Genomic DNA, 24,554 nt, shown 5'->3' with positions numbered 1-24,554 from the left:
GGCCTGCAAGACAATCAGAAGTAAGTTCTTAAAGCAAAATTAAAGCAAGAGGACTTATCTCTTGTTATGGAGAACTCTCACAGTTTTACATTGAGTTTCCGGGTGATTTGGAGTAGAGGGAAACATGAAAATCTTCATTCCTTACAGATCAAGTGAAACCAGTTCCTATCTTCTCGTTAAATACAAGTAAGAAAGTAAGAAAAAGGAAACCAAAGGCCAGAAAGAGCTCAGGGACTTTTTAGGCTCCTTTCTTCAGAATTACATTTAGGAACCAGTTTGTAAGCTTTGGGCAATAGCTCAAATAAAACTGACTTAACATTCTGCTTCTCATTCTGCAAATGGTGGAGGTTTATAAATGCTTTACAGTTAGAGTGCATGCTCTGATCCCCTGTTTTTGATCTTTGCGATCAAAGATGGCTATGAAGAAAATATCTGTATAGTCAAGGTATTTTTTCCCACTAGTCATTTACAAATGTGAGTTGGACCATAATTCTGAGCAATGAAGAACTGATGCTCTTGAGTTGTGGTGCTGAAGAACTCTTGAGCATCCCTTGGACTGCAAGGAAATCAAACCAGTCAATCCCAAAGGAAATCAACACCGAATATTCACTGGAAAGACTGATGCTGAAGCTGAAGCTCCAATACTTTGTCCACCTGATGCAAAGAACCAACTCATTGGACCAGACCCTGATGCTGGGAAAGATTGAAGGCAAAAGAAGAGAGCGGCAGAGGATGAGATGGTTAGATAGCACCACTGACTCAACAGACATGAATTTGAGCAAACTCCAGGAGATAGTGGAGGAAAGGGAAGCCTGGCATGCTGCTGTCCGTGGAGTCCGACTCGCAAAGAGTGGACATGACTTAGTGACTGAACAATAGCAAAGATCAGCATGCTATTTATTTAGATGCTACTTCTAAATGAAGAAGGTGAGTGGCACATCCATTGTTGGTGCTTCCAGAGTCTTGAGGAATCCTGGAATCTGTGTTCTGCAGACTGTGCCACAGTTGCAGCAGCAGTTGCTAAAACCAAGTGTATTTTAGTCAGTAAAGAACTTGACAAAGATATAACATGATTCATTTTAATGAAGCTAGAAAAAAAATATTCATCTATATGCTAGGTAAAGAATCTGCCTGCAATCCTGGAGACCAGGGTTTGATCCCTGAGTCAGAAAGATCCCCTGGAGAAGGAAATGGCAATCCACCCCGGTATTCTTGCCTGGAGAATCCCATGGACGGAGGAGCCTGGTGGGCTACAGTCCATGGGGTCACAAAGAGTCAGACATGACTGAAGCGACAGAATAGGAGTTGTAAACAGAGATGAAATAGAATCAATGTAATTGAGGTTATTTTATTAAAATTCAAAAATATTAAAATTTAACTGGATTATTTTACTCAGCTAGTGATGGTACCAAAAAAAAAAAAAAAGAGCGTGCCTCTCTGGGAAGCCTCTGTATTAGAGAAGCTAAGTGCTGAGTGCTTTCTCATTGTTCCCTGGGACCTGTATTCCTGGCTATGTCAGTCTTCCCAGATAGAATGTCCTCCCTAACCTTTATAATGTACCTTGTACATTATAGGTCTTGTACCAAGACCTAAATGAAATGCCGTCTCTGCTATGGAGCTTCTCCTAACACCCCAGCTCTCAGGTAGTTCTTCTCACCCCTTAACTCCTCTAACACCTGTAGGTAGCGCTTAGCCTCACTGCTTGGTGCTTTCATCTCATTATAGCTGTGACTCACACTGGAATATAAACCTATTGGGATAAATGGCCCTCAAACTTTTTTGATCAAGCAGACATCAGTGAGCAAGTTTTGAGCATGAACCCCACATATATGTATATTTTATACAAGTTATGTATATATAATTATATATGTATGGTGTGTATATAATACTATAGTTGCTATAAACACAAAGTATCACAGAATTGAAGCAAGAATTTTGGATTGACGTGTACATACTGCTATATTTAAAATGAATAACCAGCAAAGACCTACTGTATCACACAGGCAGCTCTGCTTAATATTATGTAACTACCTAAATAGAAAAGATGGCAAAACAATGAAAACAGTGACAGACTTTTTTTTCTTGGGCTTCAAAATCACTGCAGATGGTGACTGCAGCCGTGAAATTAAAAGACGCTTGCTCCTTGGGAGAAAAGCTATAACAAACCTAGACAAGGTATTAAAAAGCAGAGACTTAACTTTGCCAACAAAGGTCTATCTAGTCAAAGCTGTGGTTTTTCCAGTAGTCATGTACAGATGTGAGAGTTGGACCATAAAGAAGGCTGAGTGCCGAAGAATTGTTTCTTTTAAACAGTGTTAGAGAAGACTCTTGAGAGTCCCTTGGACTATAGGGAGATCCAACTAGTCAATCCTAAAGTAAATCAGTCCTGAATATTCATTGGAAGGACTGATGCTGAAGCTCCAATACTTTGGCCACCTGATGCAAAGAGCCGACTTACTGGAAAAGGCCCTAATACTGGTAAACATTGAAAGCAGGAGGAGAAGGAGATGACAGAGAATGAGATGGTTAGATGGCATCACAGACTCAATGCACATGAGTTTGAGCAAGCTCCAGGAGATGGTGTGCTGCAATCCACGTGGTTGCAAAGAGTCAGCCACAAAATGGAAAAGACTCTGGAAAAGAATAGATACCTGTATATGTATAACTGAATCACTTTGCTGTACACCTGAAACTAACACAACATTGTTAATCAACTATGCGCCAATATAAAATTAAGAGTTTTCTTTTTAAAGTGAGGAATGTGAGAAACAGATAAATAGAAGGGCAGTAGTTTCTTCCTGTACTCCACCATAGTAATTTGAGAACCTCTTGGAGTAATGTTACCCTACTTCTTGGTGTTCTTGGCCCTAGTAAATAGTAGACACTTGACAAATATTTGATGATGGTGGTATTTAGGTATTAAAGTGAATAGGTCAGAAGGTGACTATTAGGGATTGCTTGATTCTTGTATTTTCTTCATTCTGGACATGTGTAATTCTGTTTCCTCCTCTTGCAGCACTCTTCCCCAGTTTTCCTGTTCCTTCCCTTCACTAAGCACATTTTTCCTGTTCCTTCACCTCCCCTTCACTTGTCCTGAAATTTGCAGCTTCCTTGTCCTTAAGAGAAGCCACCTCTAATTGCCCCTGCGTGGGTAAGACTTCTGCCCTTCCACACTTCTGCACAGTAATAGCTATTTATAGTCTGCCTCCAACATAGACTTTCATTTGTTGAGGGCATTGCTGTACCTTGTCCACCATCATACCCCTACTTCCCATTGCAAAGTCCAGCATTTAATAAAGATTCAAAAATCTGTGGATTGAATACATGTAGGATAGAGAAGTGCTTCCCTGGTGGCTTAGATGGTAACGAATCTGCCTGCAATGCAGGAGACCTGGGTTCGATTCCTGGGTTGGGAAGATCTTTTGGAGGAGGGAATGGCAATCCACTCCAGTATTCTTGCCTGGAGAATCTGCATGGACAGAAGAGCCTGGCAGGCTACAGTCCATGGAGTCGCAAAGAGTTAGACACGACTGAACAACTAAGCGCAGGATAGAGGAGGAGGGGGTGGTATGTCCTCAGAGCCTGTTTGGGGACCAAGGTTATAGCAAAACTGACCTGCCCTTTAATGTCTAAGATGGGGCAGAATACCTCCTTATCCCCAAAGTGATTTGTGAGTTGAATGACAGGTTAGGGTTGAGAAGTCTGTTGCTCTTCATTTTTGCCTAGAACCCTAACAGTTTGTTGAACTGTGTGTATTTAGACTGTGTTTACTAGGTTATGATAAAGCTCTGAATTAAAACCAAAATATACAGACTTTTGTAAGGTGATGTGTTGAGCTAGTACTAAGTGCTCTAGAATTTGGAGGCATTTTTCCCACTTATCCAGCTATTTGGTATATACTTATACACATTTCTGCTTTTCCTCGAAAGATAAGAACTCTTATTCAAGGATATAGAGTGGACTATAAATGGTAATAAAGAAAGAACCCTTGGAATGCATTTTAAGAAAAGAGAATTCATTTGTCTTTGACTAGTGGAATGTTCTTTCTGGTAGCACAGAAATAATAATACTGGAGCATGAAGATGGGAATTTATTGCTAATCCAAAACTCTGCTTTTATCAATGGTTTCAATCCTTGTCAGTACCAAACCTTTGTTTACATTGTTTTAAAAAGTTTAATTTATTGCCTTTCATTTGTTCCTTTTTAAGGCATAAAGCAATTGTCAAAAAACAAAACGAAAAAGCCCACAAATCTAATAGCCAAATGTATGCTTCTAAGTTGTTAGCTTCTAATAGGATGTGACTGTATGATATAAATGACATTTGGTTAGAACAGCTATCTCTCTCTCTTTTTTAAATTTTCAAATAAAGCTGACTGAGGTTTAAAGCCCTGGCATTGCTGTTGGAAATTAGAGGAAATTTGGTTGTGTGATAAAGATGTTTTACCTTCAATGTTAGGTTTTGAATTAGTCTGTTTACAAAGAGCAGTGGTGCAGTGGTTTTAAAAATCATGTTGAATCAGCAACGTGAGGGAGCAACATTGCTTTCGTTCCAGCCATGTAGCTGGAAAAGGAAATGATTAGACATCGTACTCTTCATGGCTAATATCCTGTGAAGTTTTTCTAAAATCATGAAATCAGGACTCTAGAGCTTAGAAGGGACCTCAGAAGTCTACCAGTGGAAAGGGGAGGGGGCGGGGAATGAAAGGGAAATGGAATCAGCCAAACTAAAGGGCAGGATTCTTTTAGTTCTCAGCAGGAAACACATGTTTATCTGGAAAAGATTTTGGTTGGACAGGTTGTTTGTATAAGAATCTTTTTTGTGAGGAAGGAAGACCAACCTGAGCTTGGAGGCTGGGGGTGGGGGGTAGGAGTGGGTGAGGGGATGGAGACAACAGTCTGTAAACTTTGAGTGAATGAGGAAAAAATACAGTTTTCAGATAGGAAAACTCTACTTTCATAGGGATGAGATGCTAATGCTATTAGCTTACTTTTAAGTTAGCCTTGCTGCATTTTCATTTTATAAGATATGATTAAATGGTAACTTTAGCATTAGTTACTATAAAAGCAGAAATGGTAACTTTTAAAAACATAGGGAAAACTTATGTCCACACAAAAAGCTGCACATGAATGTTTATAACATCTTTATTCATAATTGCCAAAATTCGGGGGCAACCAAGTTATCCCTCAGTAGGTGAAAAGATAAAGTGTGGTACATCCACACAATGAAATATTGTTCAGTGCTGAAAAGAAATGCACGATCAGTCCATGAAAAGACACAGAGGAATTTTAAATGCTTACTCGTATGTGGAAGAAGCTAGTCTGAGAAGGTTACATACTGTGTGGTTCCAACTCTATGACATTCTGCAAAAGGCAAACTGTGGAGAATCAAAAAGATCAGTGGGTACCAGACTCAGGGGGAGAGAAGCAGATGAATAGGCAGAGCACAAAAGATTTTTAGGGCAGTGAAAATACTCTGTATGATATTATAATGATGAATATGTATCATTATACATTTGTCTAAACCCGTAGAATATACAACACCAGGAGTGAACCCTGAGGTAGTCTGTGGACGTTGGGTGGTTGTGGTGTGTTTGATGTCCGTTTATCCTTGGTAACAAATGTGTCTGTCTGGTGAATGACACTGATAATAGGAGAGACTACGCGTGTGCAGGGCAGGCACAGGAGGCATATGAGAAGCCTGTACAGCCTCTCAAGCTTATTGTGAACTTAAAACTGCTCTAAAAAATAGAGTCTTTAAAAATATATGGAAAGACGTTTTAATTGGAAAGTAGTTGGGAAATAGCACAGAGTGACACCACTTATGTAAGACTGCATATCTGTACAGTGTCTATATGTGGCATGTTAACTAAAATTTTCAGTGATTATTTGTATAGTAAGATTGAAGATGACTTTTTAAAAGAAGATGTTCTTCTTTATTTATTATTTACATTTTCTATAGTGACCATATATTATCTTTGTACACAGCTACAATGAAAAAACAAAAAGATTATGTTACCTCTGCTCTGACAGGTGAAACCACATCATGGCTTCATTATCCTCTGAAGTGCAGAAGGTTATCAAAGGGACAGGAGTCCATGAGTGGGGCATTTTCTCTCCAGTTAAATTTAGTAATGAAGGATAAAAGGAAATTGCCAGATAACTGGAAAATGCTTCCATTTTAAAGCATATAAAACCAAGATACTTTATCTAACTTAAGCTTCAAGTTGTGGATAATGTCATTTTGAAGTATTTTCCAGATACTCAGGATGACAATGAGAGGGATGATATGGACACATCTCCAGGGCTGCAACACAAATCTGATGGGACAGAAACATGTTTCCTCCTCATCCGGAAAGTAGATGGTTAATAATCCACTGAGCAGTGTTTACTTTTCTTTTAAAAAACTGAGGAATGAAGAAATGGCTGCTGGAAGTCCATTTATGGATGAAATCAGTGGGGGGAAATAAAATATTTGTAGAATCTTGCTAACAGAGTAGAAATTCTTACCATTGTTTTGCAGCAAGGAATTGTAGGATTCTTGCATTTGATCATAGGGAGCAAGAGGAAGTTTCTTTCATTAAGTTATGTGTGCAGAAAAGAGTAGGCACAATCAAGTTTATTATTCTAAGAATTTTCTATTTATACTTCATCTCATTCCACAAAGAATTTGAAGCTCCTTGTTAAGAAATTATATAGCAGTTAAATATAAATAAGAAACCAGGGCCAGGCTAAGTATGAATCCATTCTATGGTAGATACTATGAGTGATCCACCCATATTTCCTCTCAGCCACAAAGGAAGGGTGGAAATGTTGGAGAATTAATGTCCCCTTTCCTTGAAGCAGCCATTAACCAATGTCAGATGAGATCTAGAGGATAAATATCCCAGTTTCATTGCCCCTTGAGTATGGTCTACCAAGCCTTTGAGATCCCTGAAGGAGCCCAGGTGGCAGGATGAAACGGAGAAGATTTGATGGGTTCCTGAGAGCTGTGGGTGTTGGGATAGGGAGGTTGACATTGGTATCTGCTAAGCAGACTTGGTGGTGGTGGTGTAGTTGCTAAGTTGTGTTTGACTCTTGTGACCCCATGGACTGTAGCCTGCCAGACTTCTCTGTCCATGGGATTCTCCAGGCAAGAATACTGGAGTGGGTTGCTGTTTCCTTCCCCAAGGGATCTTTCCCACCCAGGAATCAAATCCGGGTCTCCTGCTTTGCAGGCAGATTCTTTCCTGACTGAGTTATGAGGGAATCCCACTTAGTACAGGAGTCTGCTAGGTTCTTAATGAAAGGAACCCTGGTCCTCCAAGCCCATTGCTACTGGGCTTATTCCCAGTCTACCTCAGTCTTCCTCTGCAGAGCCTTGGGGATGCCCCATTCCTGGGACCTCAGGTCTGAACCTCAGAAAGCGAGGACCGAGAAGAGAGACTAGTCTCCTACCTAAGGCCCACCTGAAAGGTATTTTGCTGTCTGAGGACTCAACTTTCTCTCAGATGTTGGACAATGGAAGCACCACCCTTTGGGGGAAAATCTACACCCTATTACCTTAAAATAAAATATGATTCGAATAGGACAACTACAGTAAACCTAATTTCCCTAAGGAGTTTCACATCCACTGAATTATGCATATTTCATAAGCGTAGCTGGATGGATGAAGGGTTGATTTTGGAAGGGAACAAACTTACACAGGGATACTAGTTAGGAAACTATTTCACAGTCCAGATGAGAGGAAGAAGGCATGAGGATGGGAGGGAAAGATCACAGAAGGTTTAGTTAGATCATAGAAGGTTTAGTAGGACTTGATGACCAATTTGTTGTGAGTGAAGAAGTATATGAAGACATCTCTCTGTTTTGTTTTGTTTTGTTGTTTTCTGATGACTTCAGGCAGAGGGGTGCTACTACCCCTAGCATGGCTTCAAGAAGTTGGGGAAGAGGGTTCGGCCTACAAATGTCAAGTTTTAGGTTTGTCTTGGGTATGTCTTGAAGAGATGCTGAGAAGCTACTTAGAAACAAGTTTAGTAGTTAGAAGCCAGAACTAGAGCTGCATATTTGGGAGTCCTCAGTACACAGGCAATTGTTGGAAGTCAAGAGATCTTATGAAGTCTTGGAGAAGATGAATGAGCAGCCAGAAAGACCAGAAAAATGAGGTGCAAAGAACCTTGGGACATGCACTTGTTTAAAGGTTGGGTGGATGAGACTAGCTGGTGCAGGAGACTAAGAAACTGTGGGCTGAGAGGAACCAGATGTTGTCGGAGCCAAGATCCCTTTCTTTAAGTACTGAGGAGGGTACTGGCTTCTAATGGAGCCTGGATACCATTCCTGATGGCCTTATCCAGGACCTTTGTTCTGCTCCTGTTTCTGCTAACAGGAGGCTGGAGGTATGCGTGGGTAGGGGCGGGGGGGTGAGCTCAGCTTTGCTGGTGCTATGAGCCATGAGTCCTACGTGAGAGAGTCAGTCTAGTACAAATTATTTTTCTCTCCTTCTGTTGCCATTGATAGTCATCTCCGCGAGTTTGCATGATGGTAGATGTTTTTGTAGGCTGGGCTTCCTCAGAAGCCAAGTCCCTGAGAAACATCTGTGTATAGCTTCTGTAGAAGCAGGTCTCATTATACATTGAGTCTAATCACTCGTTCTGAGTTTGGAAATAACTGTGAGTCATGTGGTTCAGCTCTTTTTAAAAAACAGAAGATTCTCTTCTGCTCAGTGCCACTTAGGGGCTTTTGCCTGCCATTTTTCATCATCACCGCTGCTGGTACAGATTCTCAGAATCTTCTCCCCATCCTGGTTCACCAAGCTCCCCTTCCCCTTCTAAACAACTGCTAATCTCTGCCCATTCATCAAATCTTCCTTAAATAATCAAAGGACTAGGTACACATCTCCTGTGATTCTGTCTTCACTCACCACCCACTAAATGCTCTCTCCGACTGCTGTTGTGTTCTTGTAAAGATTCATTTAACTTATGTGTTTGCCTTATACATGTGCTAATCATTCTCTCATTATCATTATTGTCTCAGACAGGAGTCATCTAAGTTAAACTCTAAAGCATTATTCTTTATCACACGGTTCTGCGATCACATGGCTTCTTCTTCAGTGTGTTGGATAATACTAAGCAAAATTCCCTCGCTACCTTATTGCATTACCTTTCAAGGGTGTATTTTGGAGACATAACAACATAATACTCTGTTCTTTCTTGACTAGTAACTTGTGCTCAACACAAACGTTTTCCTGTTTGTTTTTCCCATAGTTATTCCCTCGCATGTGCACACATGATAAAACGAGTATCTCAGGAAGAAGAAAAAAGACATTTGATAGCACTGTTCAGTAGTTCAACACAGTAAACAGGGTCTGGCCTACCCACTTCGATCACTGGCTGCTTGACCTCGTTTAACCTTCCTGTTAGTTTCTGTCTCCTCACCAGAAAATTTACTGCTTTCCAGGGGGAGACCCAGTTGATTCTAGGAGATCTATTGTTAATGATGTTCATAAAGGACAAAATGCAGTATGATGTTAACCGTGGTGGTCCTGGGACAAAATTAAGAGTGGAGGATTCCGGGGGTGGCTCTGGTACTAAGTAGCTAGATGAGCCTTGGAAATGTTGTTGAACTTCTTTAGGAAATGGTTTCCTAGGTATTGATTCTTCTTCGAGGCAATTGGATGACTGGATTAAAAATCCTTTCTAGTCTTTAACACTGAAGTAAGCGTTTTAACAACAGTTATAATTGGTAACAGTTGCCTCCTGCCAGGTATTTTTCTAATTATGTTACACTTATTATTTCAGCAAGTCCCCAGAATGGCCCTTTGAGGAGGGTTCTCTAGCCTTCATGTTCTACAAATGAGGAAACTGAGGCATAGACTGAACAATGTGCTCAAGGTCTCCCAGTTTATAAGGGGGAGATGCAGGATTCATAGCTGCACTCCAGATTCCAGGCCCTCACCTGCCTCACTCACCTGCAGGCCTTTATACCTGTGGTTGCGTATAAAGGCCTCAGGACCTCCTCTGCACAGCCCCTTAAATACCAGTTACAGAGTATAGTAAACCAAGTACCGATGCTGCTGAGCAAATTCAACTTAAATTGCGTTCTACACGAAATCAAAAGTATTTCCTTTATGTATTCTATATCAGTAATTCTGAAAATTACAAAATGCCATAGATTTTTTATCTCTGATTTTAACTTGGAAATTTGTAACTATGATTTCTGCTTTTGACTCACATCAGAATGTTTCCAAAGTACTTTCAAACATGGATTTCTATGTCTGGTGTGCGTGCCTGCGAGCATGCATGCTAAGTCACTTCAGTCATTCTGACTCTATGTGACCCTATGGACTGTAGTCCACCAGGCTCCTCTTTCCGTGGGATTCTCCAGGCAAGAATACTAGAGTGGGTTGCCGTGCCCTCCTCCAGGGGATCTTCCCAACCCAGGGGTCGAACCTGCGTCTCTTACGTCTATCTGCACTGGCAGGCAGGTTCTTTACCACTAGTGCCACCTGGGAAGCCCGTGTCTGGTATGTGAAATTTTAAATTCAGATAAGGAGAGCAGAAGGCTAAAAAAGATGGAATAGTTACCATTTTCGAGATAAAATTAAGACAGTTTGATGGAGACTTCTGAAAGCCATCTCTCCCCTACAAATCCTCCTGCCAGCAACATAAGTTTCATACCAATAAAATTTTCTACGAGGATAACTTACCCTGTGATGGCTTCTCAGGTTCTGAAAAAGAATGTGTGGGATGACAATCAGATTTTATGAAATACAATTTTATTTCAAAATAGTTAATCATCATTACATTTAATACAATTAGTCTCCACCCTATGGTTGGGAGGGCTTGTGAAAACCAACTCCTGGAAAGACAGATCAGGGCTCTGCCCATTTCCAGAGATGGCAATGTGAGTTTCCACGCTGGGGCATGGAGCCAGCTTCCTATTTACTTAGAGGCATTGAGCACCTCAGGAGCTAAATAGAAGTTGTGATGCAAGTTTTGGCAGCATAGCATGTTAGGATTGTTTGATGTGCTCAACTAACAGATGATATGAAAGATTTCTCAAAGCCCAGGGTGGTTTCAAGTACAACAGGATTAAATTGTCTTTTTAAGCCCTCCTCAGGCCTAAATCAACAGGAGGCCATGCAGACAATGAGGAAACTCTCCCTGCACTCTCAAGTGGGGGTTCAATCTGTACTCAGAGTAACAGAGTGCAGTCCCAGAGTTCATTCTTCTGCTCAGGGCAGCCAGCAAGACAGTGGTGATACGGAAAGCCATATGAAGCCACGGCAGCCCCAGTTTTCTTGCGTGACTTAAATTTCTTGCGGATTCCGGAGATGTGGGTAAATGTGTATGTTTGCTTTTTAAATAAAAAGAGGTACATGTGCAAACGAATGCAGAGGAAGGAAGAGTGAAGTTTGGTTACAAATGACCATGTATGAGGTCTGGTGAGGCACCTGGGATAGGAGGTAAAAGAGACAGTCCCTAGTTTCCTGGGGTAAGGGAAAAGATGGAGGTGTGCTCCCAGGTTGCTATGGAAACAGGGTGAGGAGAAGCATTTCACCCTGATTCAGGGTTTGGGGGCAGCCGCTTAGGCTCTGAGACACACGGGAAAGTCTATGTTAACTCATTTGGGAAAAAAACAAAAACCAAAACCGAGGAAAGAACATTCAAGGAAGGGTGAAAGGCAGGAGTGAATGCAGGGGGATGACGGACTTGGTGAACAACTACATGCAGTTTCTTCCTACGTCCTTCTGGCTGTAAGATCACCTAGAAGTTTCATAGGTCAGATTACTGCAATGGTAATAGCTGTTGAGGGGGGAAAACGGATTCAATTTATGAAATGTTAAAACTGCAAATGAGCTGACCTTTTAACCAATCTTTATAGTATTAAGGGATTATATAAGTAATTATTGGTAATTAGACTCCCAAGGGAGAATTTAATTTGCATCTAGATGTGATATGTGTTCAGTAATTCAGTACAAGTTTTACTTTGGCCACTGCTGAGCTGGGTCTTAGGTTGGTGATAATGTAGATCAGATATAGGGTGTTATCATCTAGGCTAAATTTCATCATCTGTCAGCAAAGCGACATTAAAATCTGCTTATTTTGTGGTTACTAGATGGCTTCTAGAATTATTGTGAAAGAGAGCAGTAGAGTGATTTCTGTTCTTATGTGACCCTTATCCAAAGTTGTAAGACCTTCTTAGGAATATTGATTATATAATACTTTCCCCATAGGACTGAGGACTTGGGGTATATTTTCATCTTCTTTGGATAGATGGGAAACCTGAGGATGAAAGTAATTGGGCTGCTTACCAAAGAACTTACACACACACACACACACACACACACACACACACACACACACACAACAAAACAAAAATTAAAGTAGGTACGATTTTAACCGTACTAGAGCCTCTGGAGAGTTGGTGTCTTAGCCACATTTATTTGGATGTTTTTTGCATTTCATTCTCTAAGATTTCTTGTATTGAACTTTATTTTTACTGTTAAAAAGAATATAGCATACATTGATATGATGCTATATAGATACAACTGATATATATTCCTGCTTTCTGTAGGAAAAAAATCCTAGAAGTTGAATTGTTACATGCAAAGAAATGAACATAACACTTGAACAAGGTGACAAAAGCACCAACTTGAAAAGATATCTGCACCCCCATGTTTGTAGCAGCATTATTTACAATAGCCAAGACATGGAAATAACCTAAGTATCTGTCAATTATGAATGAATACAGAAGTTGAGGTAGTATACATACAATTAAATATTACTTAACTATAAAAAATGAGGAAATCTTACCATTTTTGTCAACATGGATAGAACTTGAAGGCATTATGCTAAGTGAAAGAAGTCAGAAAATGACAAATACTATGTGATCTAAAAAACAAACAGAAAAACAAAACAATCAATTCATAGAAAAAAGATGTCAGATTTGTGATTACCAGAGGCAGGATGGAGGTGGAAGAGGAATTAGAGGAAGGCAGTCAAAAGGTTTAAACTTTTGGTTATAAGATAAATAATTACTAGGGATATAATGTGAACAGCATGATGACTACAGCTAACATTTCTGTATAATAAATAGGAAAGTTGAGACTAAATCCTGAGTTCTCATCACAAGAAGAAAATATTTTCTTTCTTTTTATTATATCTATATGAGAAAATGAATGTTAGTAGAATGTATTGTGGTAATCATTTCACAGTATTTAATCAGACCATCGTGCTGATATGCCATAAATATATACAGTGATATTATGTCAGTTATTTCTCAATAAAACTGGAAAAAACATTGACAGGTATTGTCAATTGGTTATCAAAAGAAATCATTCTCAAAATAGATACATGTGTTGAATGCTACCATGTGTCTAGCTTTCCACAAAACCTTTTTAATGCATTACTTCATTCAGTCCTTGGGGAAAAAAACCTAGGAGGAAGGTAGTACCTGATTTATCGATGAGAACAGGGAAGCTTAGCAGGATAAATACATCCAGAGCACGATGGGGCCAGGACTAGAGAGACAAGCTTATCCTCCTCCCAGCAGAAGCTGGAGGTGCTTCTTTCCCTACCTGGTTGTAAGAATGGGCATGTTAACCATCTTTATAAGTATTTGCCAACTTAAGAGGTAAAATGCTATTTACCTCGCGATTCTTACATGGCTATCTTGGATGGGATTGGACATCTTGGCATGTTTAATGTTTGTTTGCATTTATAATTTTATGAATTGCCTGTTCACTTCCTCTGCCCCTCCTTTTTACTAGATTTTTATCGTCTTTTCTAAATGATTTATACATATTATAAATGTAACATTTTGTCATCTGTTACAAATCCTTTTCTCCTCAGTTTGTTTCCACTCTGCTTTGTTTATTGACAGTAGGACTTTAAATTTCGTAGGTTACAAATCTGTGGATCTTTTATGGCTGTAGAAATTTGTTATCCTTATCCCGTTCTAGGAATATTTTTCCCCCTCTATGGTTTCTTTCTTTCTGTAATTTCCACTTTAACATTTATCTTAGATTATTTAGGTGTAAGAAGTGAGGTAAAGATATTTTCCAAAAGGCTACCGAGTTGTCTGAACACTACTTATTGAATAAATCCATCTTTCCCACTGATTTGAACCATATTATCTTTCAGCCAAATTGATTTCTAGTTTTGGACTGTTCTTGAAGGGGTAAAGCACTGTTTAAATTATTGTAATTTTATAATGTGTTTTAACATGTACAGCAAGTCCTCTCTCATTGAAATTTTTGAACAGTTTTAAAATATTTATGGTACCAAATAAACTTTGAAAAAAAATGTTGAGTTTAAAAACATCCTTTGGGAATGTTGATTGTGATTTTGTTCAGTTTAGAGATTAGTTTAGAAAGAATTGACAGCTTTATAGTGTTGAGTGTTCCAGTTTAAGAACTTCATTTTTACTCATCTGTTCATCTTCTTCAATTGATTTTATGGTCTTTTTTCATATAAATCTTGTACTTCTGATAAATTATTTCCTAGATAGTTTGGTTTTTGTAGCTATATTAATGGGATTTTTAAGATTATTCTAATCAGTTCTTTTGACATAATAAATACCTTGGCTTTTAATGACTTATTCCTGTCCATCATACTGTACTCATTTTTTAATAAATTAGGCTAAATTCTCCTGAGTTTTCTAGTCATACATTAAATAACTTCAAATAATGGTATCTTTGGCACCTTTTCCTGGTAGTTTGATCTTTAATTTTCATATCTAATAATTTTAGCAACTACTTTCAGAATAATATTAAATAATAGTGGTGATAATTAGTCTTATTCTTAACTGTCACTGGAATTTTTAAAAAATTACCATTTAGCTTTTGATCTGTGAAATCATGTGTTAGTCATGTTAAAGAGACACTCTTCTAGTCTTTTTAAAAGAATTTTTTATTGGATTACAAGTTAAATTTTACCAAGTGCCTTTTTAACATCTATTGAAACTGTCATACTTATTCTTTTACCTATTAATAGAATAAGATATAATAGGTTTTATAAGAATATGCCTATTGTTATGCTTCTGAGAAAATTCCTACTTGGTCACAGTGAGTTTTTCTTTTAAGGTAATGCTGAGTAGTACAGAAGTTTCTGGTTATTTGAGTATAATTGCTACTGGGAAAAGTCTACCTGAATGACTACTTCAGAATTAGAGATCGTCCTTTAAAATCTTTATAATTCTTTCTAAAAAGTTAGACTATTGTTTTATGTAACTCTTAGTGAATTTTGATCATTATGTTTACATGTTTACACAGAAATCTACTTTTTTCCCCAGGTTTTAAAATGTATTAGCAGATTATTCTTGCATGATTCCTCTAATTTCCTTTGGAGCAGTGATTTATTTAAAAGCATTATTGAAGAAGGAATCTTTATTTTACAATCACAAGTCTCTGCATACATTGGGAATATTCTAGAATAGTAAAGTGGAAAAGATCCTTTACCATCTTTAAATGGTGCACGGTTCTCAAGTCTTCAGATTAGGAGCCACTATCTTTAAAATGTGAGATTAGAAAAGGAATTTTGAATGTATTCCCAGTTAATTTCTGTGTATTCCAAATTAACAGAGATGGTGCTGGAAATGATGCTTTTGGGCAGGGCTGTCACTGTGCTGGGGGCAATTCCTCCACTAAGTTTTGCGACGACACTAGCATGGAAGGAGAGTAATGAGGAGTCCCGTTTGCCAGCCAGTCCGTGAATCTAAGGTCCTAGACAGCTGGACAAGTACCTTGTGACCACGCTGCTGTCACATACTGGGACCTCAGAACCCTGGGGAACCCAGGCTCTGTGCTGGAGAGACTAGCCCAAGATAGTCAGGCAATGGGAATCTCAGAGTTCCATAGGTCCAACAAAGCATGAGGATTTGGGGGGCTGTTTTGTATCTTAAAGAAAGAAAATAATAATAATAACCTGGGAAGTATTTGAACTATCCAACTTTCTCATACATTAGATGCAGATAGATTGATTACACTCTTTTTTTTCCCCCTTCTTTTGATATATAGCTACTCTCCAGAGAGACCGAATCTTCAAACATTTTACCAGGAAGCGCCAAAGGGCTATGCGAAGGCGAGTCCACCAGATCAACGGACACAAGTTCATGGCCACATACCTGAGGCAGCCCACCTACTGCTCTCACTGCAGGGAGTTTATCTGGTAAGAGGCTCCTTGGCTTCTCTCCTGCCATGAGCTGAGACTTCCTCTGGTTTTGTGTGATTTCAGGAGAAGACATGATTATTAAGAATTGTTTTAGAATCTGATTTTTTCCCTCTTATTCTAATATGTTGACTTAGAAACTTTAATCCCCAAACCAGCAGAAAAAAATTACACAATTTACAGATTAAGTTTTAAATGTTATTTCTTTTGCTAGTCATTTTGGTAAAAATGTTAATGAATCATGAATTGGTCAAAAAGCAATAATTAGGCTAATCAATTAATAAATGGTCTACCCTTTAAGAGGAAAGAAATATCAACAGTATTTCTCTAAGAAGCCATGAATCACATGATGACTTACAGAAATTAATTGTTTCAGCTACACTAAGCACACAGCGGTCTTCAGCCTTATCATATGTAGCTGAAGGTAATAGCTTTCAGTGACCACATACTATAATCCCTGACATTTAAGAATTAAGATAGTTAATAGTTGAGAAATTCTAGATGATTTGGAATAATATCTTATTATATATGTCACTCAAGCTTAAGTCTAAGAGGCAAATCTATAATGTGAAATAAATTTAAGTAGTAGTTATCTTCAGTTAGAAAGTGAAGGTGAAGTCACTCAGGCGTGTCCAACTCTTTGTGACCCCATGGACTGTAGCCTGCCAGGCTCCTTTGTCTATGGGATTCTTCAGGCAAGAATACTGGAGTGGGTTGCCATTTCCTCCTCCAGTCTTCAATTAGAGGCAACATTAAACACATTTACTTGCAGAGAGAAAGAAATACCCTCTTACTTGCACAAAACATACACACACTCTTCTCAGAAGGAAGAAAAACACTCTTGTATTTTGCTTTTGTTGCAAACTTTATTCATTTGGAAGGAAAGTTATGACCAACCTAGACAGCATATTGAAAAGCAGAGACATTACTTTGCCAACAAAGGTCCGCCTAGTCAAGGCTATAGTTTTTCCAGTGGTCATGTATGAATGTGAGAGTTGGACTATAAAGGAAGCTGAGCGCAGAAGAATTGATGCTTTTGAACTGTGGTGTTGGAGAAGACTCTTGAGAGTCCCTTGGACTGCAAGGAGATCCAGCCAGTCCACCCTGAAGGAAATCAGTCCTGAATATTCATTGGAAGGACTGATACTATAGCTGAAACTCCAATACTTTGGCTACCTAATGCGAAGAGCTGACTCATTGGAAAAGACCCTGATGCTGGGAAAGATTGAGGGCAGGAGGAGAAGGGGATGGACAGAGGATGAGATGGTTGTGATGGCATCACCAACTCAATGAACATGGGTTTGGGTGAACTCTGGGAGTTGGTGATGGACAGGGAGGCGTGGCATGCTGCGATTCATGGGGTCACAAAGAGACACAACTGAGTGACCGAACTGAACCGAACTTAGTCATTTTGTTTAAGGCAGAAACACTTGGTTCATTTCTGCATATTGATCAATTGCTTTGTATTATGTGGGCTTTTTTGTGATTACTTTGGATTTTATACCTTTTAGCAAGTCAAAATCCAGGCTTTAGCTTGTTTCTGGTCTTTTAAATCATGAACAGGGTTTAGTCTATTATCCTTTTAAAGTATTACTGAAGTCAATTTGCTAGTATTTTGTTGACGATTTTTTGCATCTATGTTTATCAGTGATATTGGCCTGTAATTTTCTTTTTTTGTGATATCTTTCTCTGATTTTGGTATTAGGTTGATGATGGACACATACAATGAGTTTGGAAGTCTTCCTTCCTCTGCAATTTTGTTAACTCTTCTCTAAATGCTTTGTAGAATTCATTTGTGAAGCCATCTGAGCCTGAACTTTAGTTTGTTGGGAGGGTTTTTAAAATTATTATTATTATGATTCAATTTCAGTTCTGGTAATTGGTCTGTTCTGATTTTCTATTTCTTCTTGGTTCAGACTTGGGAGATTGTACCTTTCTAAGAATTCTTCCATTTCTTCTAGTTCTTCCGTTTTATTGGCATATAGTTACATATAGTAGTCTCTTATGAGCCTTTGTATTTCTGTGATGTCAGTTATAACTTCTTTTTCATTTCTGATTTTATTGATTTGGGCCCTCTCTTTTTATCCTTGATGAGTCTGGCTAAAGGTTTATCAATTTTGTTTATCTCTTTGAAGAACTAATTTTTAGTTTCATTGATCTTTCCTGTTGTTTTTTAGTTCCTATTTCACTTGTTTCTGTTCTGATCTTTGTGATTTCTTTCCTTCTACTAACTTTGAGCTTTGTTTTTTCTTTCTCTAGTTCTTTAGGTGTAAGGTGAGGTTGTTTATGGAGCTTTTTCTTATTTCCTGAGGCAAGATTGTATCACTATAAACTTCCCTCTTAGAATTAATTTTGCCACATCCCATAGGGTTTGGATTGCCGTGTTTTCATTCCCATTTGTCTCTAGGTATCTTTTCTTAAATTTCCTTTTTTATTTCTTCAGTGATCCATTGGTTGGTTGGTAGCATATTGTTTAGCCTCCACGTGTTTGTGTTTTTTGAAGTTTTTTTCTTGTAGTTGATTTCTAATCTCATAGTGTTGTGGTTGCAAAGATGCTTGACATCTCAGTTTTCTAAAATTATTGAAGCTTGTTTTGTGGCCTAGCATGTGATCGAGGAGAATGCATCCTATAGGATGTTCCATATGCATTTGAAAAGAATGTGTATTCTTCTGCTTTGAGTGATATGTTTTATAAATATTAATTAGATCCATCTGGTCTAATATTTTATTTAAGGCCTGTGTTTCCTTACTGATTTTCTGTCTGGATGATCTGTCCATTGCTGTAAGTGGTGTATTAAAGCCACCTAATATTATAGTGTTACTGTCCATTTCTCCCTTTAATGGTTGTTAATATTTGCCTTATATATTGAGGTGCCTCTATGTTGGATGCATGTATATTTACAGTTGTTACATCTTCTTCTTGGATTGATCCTTGATCATTATGTAGTGTCTTTCTTTAGCTCTTATAACAGTGTTAATTCTGAAGTCTGTTTTGTCTGATATAAGTATTGCTATTTGAGCTTTCTTTTGATTTCCATTCACATGGAATACCTTTTTCCATCCCCTGGATTTCAGTCTGTGTTTCTTTAGATCTGAAGTGAGTTTCTTGTAGGTACCGTAGATATGAGTCTTGTTTCCGTATTCTTTCAACCAACTTCATTTACTAAATGAAGTCAGACAGAGAAAGACAAATATCATATGATATCACTTATACAAGGAATATAAAAAATTATACAGAGGAACTTAATTACAAAACATAAATAGACTCACAGACATGGAAAACAAACTTATGGTTATCAAAGGGGGAAGGAGGGGACAGGGATAAAATAAGGATTCATGATTAACAGACATACACACATATATATATATAATATAAAAACAAGGACCTACTGTATAATACCAGGAACTATATTCAATATCTTCTAATAACCTATAATGGTAAAGAACCTAAAAGAGAACCTATCTGTAATAAATCACTTTGCTATACACGAGCAACTAACATAACATCATAAATCAACTGTACTTCAATAAGATAAATTTAAAAAAAGAAATGACCCTAACTTTGTACACATTAAAAAATTAAAAGAAAGAGAGTCTTGTCTAAACCAAAGGCCCTATACTGGTTGTTGATATGATGAAGCCTAAAGTTATAGTCTTTAACAAAATATTCCTATTCCATTTTTAAATGGGAAAAATTAGCATCTCTGGAAACTTTGAGCCAGTTCTCTTCTTTACATGCTCCAGTTAGCTGTAGACACACCCCTCCGTGGGTTTGCCCCACCAGAAGAGTGACTGTCTACTGCTGTTTATTTCATGTCACACCATTCAACTTCTCTTCTTCACATGACCTGGCTACTACAGGTGTTTAGTAGGCATTTTGGGTGAGAACTTGTGATCTCAACTAACATTCTAAATGGAAAGTTGCTTGATAATTTAACTAAATGTTTTTCTACCAGGGGACTTTAACTCCAACCTACCTCCTCACTCCCTATACACACACTTAAAATAGTGGTACATGTGTTTTATATATATATGATTAAACATATAGACCTTGGCATTCATTCTCATCACCAACTAGATATGTGAACCTGGACAAGTTATATAACCCATCAGTGTCTCTTTATCTGCAAAACAGAGATAATAATTTTATTTTACTTACATAGTAAAATTTTATGTACACTTAGAGTGCCAGGCACTGTTCTAAGTCTTTATCAACCCTTTTTATCTTCATGATGACCTTATAAAGTAAGTACAGTTATCATTATGCCTTTTATACAGTAAGAATCAATGGCTCAAAGAAGTTAACAATTTGCCCCAAAACACATCCAGGCCATCTGACTCTATGATCTGTGCTCTAGGTCATGCTATCAAGTGTGCTACCTCACATGGCCTTTGTGAGGATTAAGTGAGATAGTACATGTTAGCTGCTTGGCTCATTGCCTAGCACATCCTACAGGCTTAGTAAAATGTGATCTTTATTAATGAGGGTGAAAACTGTACCACTGTCACTCAGACTGTATTAGGGAGAGACAGAGATGGGAGCTATGAGCATGATGGGCATCTTGTGGTTGTACTTCTCCCGTGTAGACTCTGGGGTGCTGTGTGCACAGAGAAGAGGAAAGATGCTTCAGGTCAGGCAGGTCCACTGGACTCGCCTGTTTACCTCCGTATGTATGTCTGCATCTAAACTTCACCTTCTACACATCTTTCTGTGTATATGAGAGAGAATGCTCAGTTAGGCGGTAGAGTGACACGTCAGCCTGAGGTTCAGTCACACACAGAGAAGGGCTTATTTTCACTAAGGACTAGGGGGATTGCCACAGAGGTTGGTAGAATGAGAATTGGCAATACTTACCTGTTTTTATGATTTGGAGTATTCTAATTTGTCAATTTCCTTTTTGTCTTATGGTTACAAGCACTCAAAAGGGACGTCATCACGGCTGCTTCTCTGAAATTTTATTTTTTATAAAGGACTAGAGGATGAAATTTGTTTTCCTTAAGTACTGTAATTATAGGAGTTGTTGCTGAAATGTTTGACTAATGGTTACTTTTTTCTCTATTGTCTTGAACCAGGGGTGTATTTGGAAAACAGGGTTATCAATGCCAAGGTAAGAAAACATTTTTGAAAGTATGTTTAATCTTGTTTCTGTGTTGAGTGATTATACCAAGAGGAAACAGGGTACATTCCATTAATATTTTGATAAATAACTCTCTGTAGGTCAAATGAGACCCCATAACAGCATTATCACAACTTGATCAAATTGACATTTATAGAATACTCCATCTAAGAGAAGCAGAATACACATTCTTCATAAGTTTTCTAGGAAAATTTACCAACAGAGAATACATTCTAGGCTATAAAACCAACAATAACAAATATAAAAGAATTGAAATCCTAAAAAGTATCTTCTCAGACAGCAGTGTAATGAAACTGAAAACCAGTAACAGAAAGATAATTAAAATACTTCCAAGTATTTGGAGATTAAGCAATATATTCTAAATGGCTCATGGGTCAAAGAAGATTTGAAAGGAAATTAAAAAAATATTTTAAACAACAGTAAGAATACAGTTTATCAAAGTTTGTGAGAAGCAGTGAAAGCAGTGCTGAGAGAAAAATTTATAGTATTAAATGTTTAGATTACAAAAGAAGAAAGACAGAATCAATAATCTAAGTTTCCATCTCAGAAAGGAGAGAAACTTAAGCCTAAAATGAGCAGTGGAAAATAAATAATAAAAATATAGTGGGAAACAGTGAAATTTAAATTAGGGAACCAATAAAGAAAAGCCACTAAATCCAAAGCTAGTTCTCTGAAAATATCAATCAAATTAATAAACCTGTAGCCAAGCTGACTGTGAAAAACACAAATGCCTCAGAATATAAATTTTTTCTGTGTGAAGGATTCCCTCTTATAAAAAGACCAGTTAGTTCCCTGGGCACTTTCAATTCGGTTCTCCTGAGAATTCAATCTGATGAAAGCCAAATTTGTTTTAGACTATAGTACTATTTACTGACTTGTCATCTGTCTTTACATATTTAATCCTGGAAACTTTCATGTGTCTTGAAAGATCTTAAAAATGATGTGTATTTTTAATATTGTTTCATTGCTCTTTAATGGAAATTGGGCTGTGTCTACACTCTATCAGTTATCTAAATGAAAATGAAGAAAAAGTTATTTATAAAATTCTAGCTATTCAAACAATTGATTGAGTCATTCTGCAAATACTTAGTGAATGCCTACTTTGTTCAAGTCATCATGCTGGCTGGGAATCCTGAGTACACTGGAGGCCATATGTGGAACACTTTAAATGAGGGAGGCCAGCTAAAAGTTTAGGAGATCAGAGGAGGGAGAGAGTTTCAGTCTAGAAGGGAAGTCATGGGGAGTGTGTTTCCATGGAAGAAACATTTTTAAAAGTTTCGTGACCTGTTATAAATTTGATTTAGTTAAGTGATAGGAAAGGAAGATATCCTGGGAATTGAGAAGGATGCGGACAGTGTGTGGAGGAGGATGAAGACTTATTCCAGGAAGAACAGCTAGTCTAGTTTTTAATGGGACAAAAAACCATCAGAGAAGAAATGTGACAAGTGAGTCTGGGGTGGGCTTGAGAGACCCTGAAACTCACCTGGAAAATTTCAGCTCTGTTCTGACTGATAGTGAGACATGATTGAGTGCTTTAGATCATGGGGCTGAGGATGTCAGCAGCATACTGTGAGATGATTCCTCTGGAGGTAGGCACAGGAAGGATTAAAGCCAGGAATGATGACATGGGTTCCAGACTTGAGTATGAATAGTTTGAGCATGAGCAAAGGCCTGAGTTAGGGTGAGGGTAAAGAATATAGGGAGGACGGGAGCACAGGCTTCCCATGAGCCCAGCATCTAGCCCTTGTTACTCTACTGAAACTGGCTAGGCTGTCAGCCTCTGATAAATGTATAACTGCTGGATTTCGTTCCCCAGTGTGCACCTGTGTTGTCCACAAGCGCTGCCATCATCTAATTGTTACAGCCTGCACTTGCCAAAACAATATTAACAAAGTGGATTCAAAGGTAAGATAGCAGTTTGCTGATTGTCTACACACGCTTATGTGTGCACACTCTCTCTCTCCCTCTCTCCCTCCCTCCTCCTTTTTCTCTCCCTCTCCGCCTCTGTGTCTCTCTCTTTCTCTCTCTCCCTCTGTCCCTCTTTGCTGCACCCCCTACTTTCCTTCCATATTTCTTGAAGCCAACGGTGGTATCAGAATTGAAATGTCTCTCCTTGTTATATTATGGCATTGTATTTCTGTACTTGCTTAGCTTAACCTGTCCTTAAGATAATTCCATTAGTGATCAGCTGGGTAAAAGCTCTAGGGATCAGTTCTTCTAATTTGAAGAGAGATTTGGAATTGTGAGAAGTTCCCTGAGTTTGGCACTGGATGACTGGTATTTGAGTGTAGAATCCAGCCTCTGCTAGCTAGCTTCTCTCTCAGCCTGAATCTTAAAATAGGATCAATACTGCAAGACACAACTGATGTGATAAATATGTTGTTAACTGTAAATTGCACTCTCTAGATAAAGAGACTGTTGGCCCCTTCTAGCCTCTCAAGGAATTTCAGGGAGGATGTTTATTTATACATAAATTCTTGAACTTCTCTCTTGCCATTTTGCGTCCAGCTGAGGTGGGTATAATGCTCTAAATTCTGAAGGTAGAAGGAGGGTGAAATATTACCAACAGTTAGTGGTAAATTCACGGGTTCACTGAAGAGTCTGGCTCTGAATTGATGGTCCTTTACAGTGTACACCCAGGATTGCTATGGAGTACACATAGAGGCGTGTGTTTTTTCTTTTGAGAAAGAGCCCAGAAAGGTTTCAAGAGGAGTAATATTACCCCATTCCTTGTGATGCCTGGCTCTGTTGTTATTGCTTTAAATTTGATGTAGATTAGAGCATACGCCTAATCTAATGATTTGTTGAAAATAGTATGTGAGATTACACCTGATCCAAGAAGTGATTGTATGTGACATAAAAGCAGAATCTTTGCACTGAGATACCAAAATCCAAAGACAGGCAGAGGCTGGAAGGGAGGAATAAGATCACCACTTGAATGTCACTTTGGAATGAATTCCTTAGGTGAGTCCATGTCCTCTGGGTACCACCCTCAGCCCTGTCCTCATGATATAGTGAATTTTTGGAAGAACTTGTGGTGATAGTAAGTGTATGTAGTCTATAAAAGGCTTGTTTAATCCTGAAGTTCAAAGGTTCTAGGAAATGGACATAAGTGTGAGGGGAGAAACACACAGCTTGAATATAAAAAATGAAATGAAAATTCAAATTTCTTTTAATCTCCCAAGATGGAGAACAATCTTGTATACCACACATTTCTGTCCAGTCTTGTTCACTAGAAAACGTGGTCAGTCTGCATTGTCGGGCCTGGGT

General features: G+C 38.3%; 1 protein-coding gene across 1 annotated transcript in view; it reads left to right on the top strand.

Moving 5' to 3' along the window:
* The window catches only part of PRKCH (protein kinase C eta), a 236,912-nt gene that overhangs the window by 107,510 nt on the left and 104,848 nt on the right, over window positions 1–24,554 (top strand). Inside the window, exons 3-5 of the mRNA XM_068966672.1 lie at window positions 15,996–16,146; window positions 21,220–21,254; window positions 23,101–23,189. Coding sequence (XP_068822773.1) covers window positions 15,996–16,146; window positions 21,220–21,254; window positions 23,101–23,189 — 275 coding nt within the window. The remainder of the gene's footprint in view (window positions 1–15,995; window positions 16,147–21,219; window positions 21,255–23,100; window positions 23,190–24,554) is intronic.

Source organism: Capricornis sumatraensis, chromosome 2 (genome assembly GCF_032405125.1).
Source record: "Capricornis sumatraensis isolate serow.1 chromosome 2, serow.2, whole genome shotgun sequence".
Classification (NCBI taxonomy): Eukaryota; Metazoa; Chordata; class Mammalia; order Artiodactyla; family Bovidae; genus Capricornis; species Capricornis sumatraensis.
Note: the sequence above shows the minus strand (reverse complement) of the source record. Positions and strands in the feature narration are given on the sequence as shown.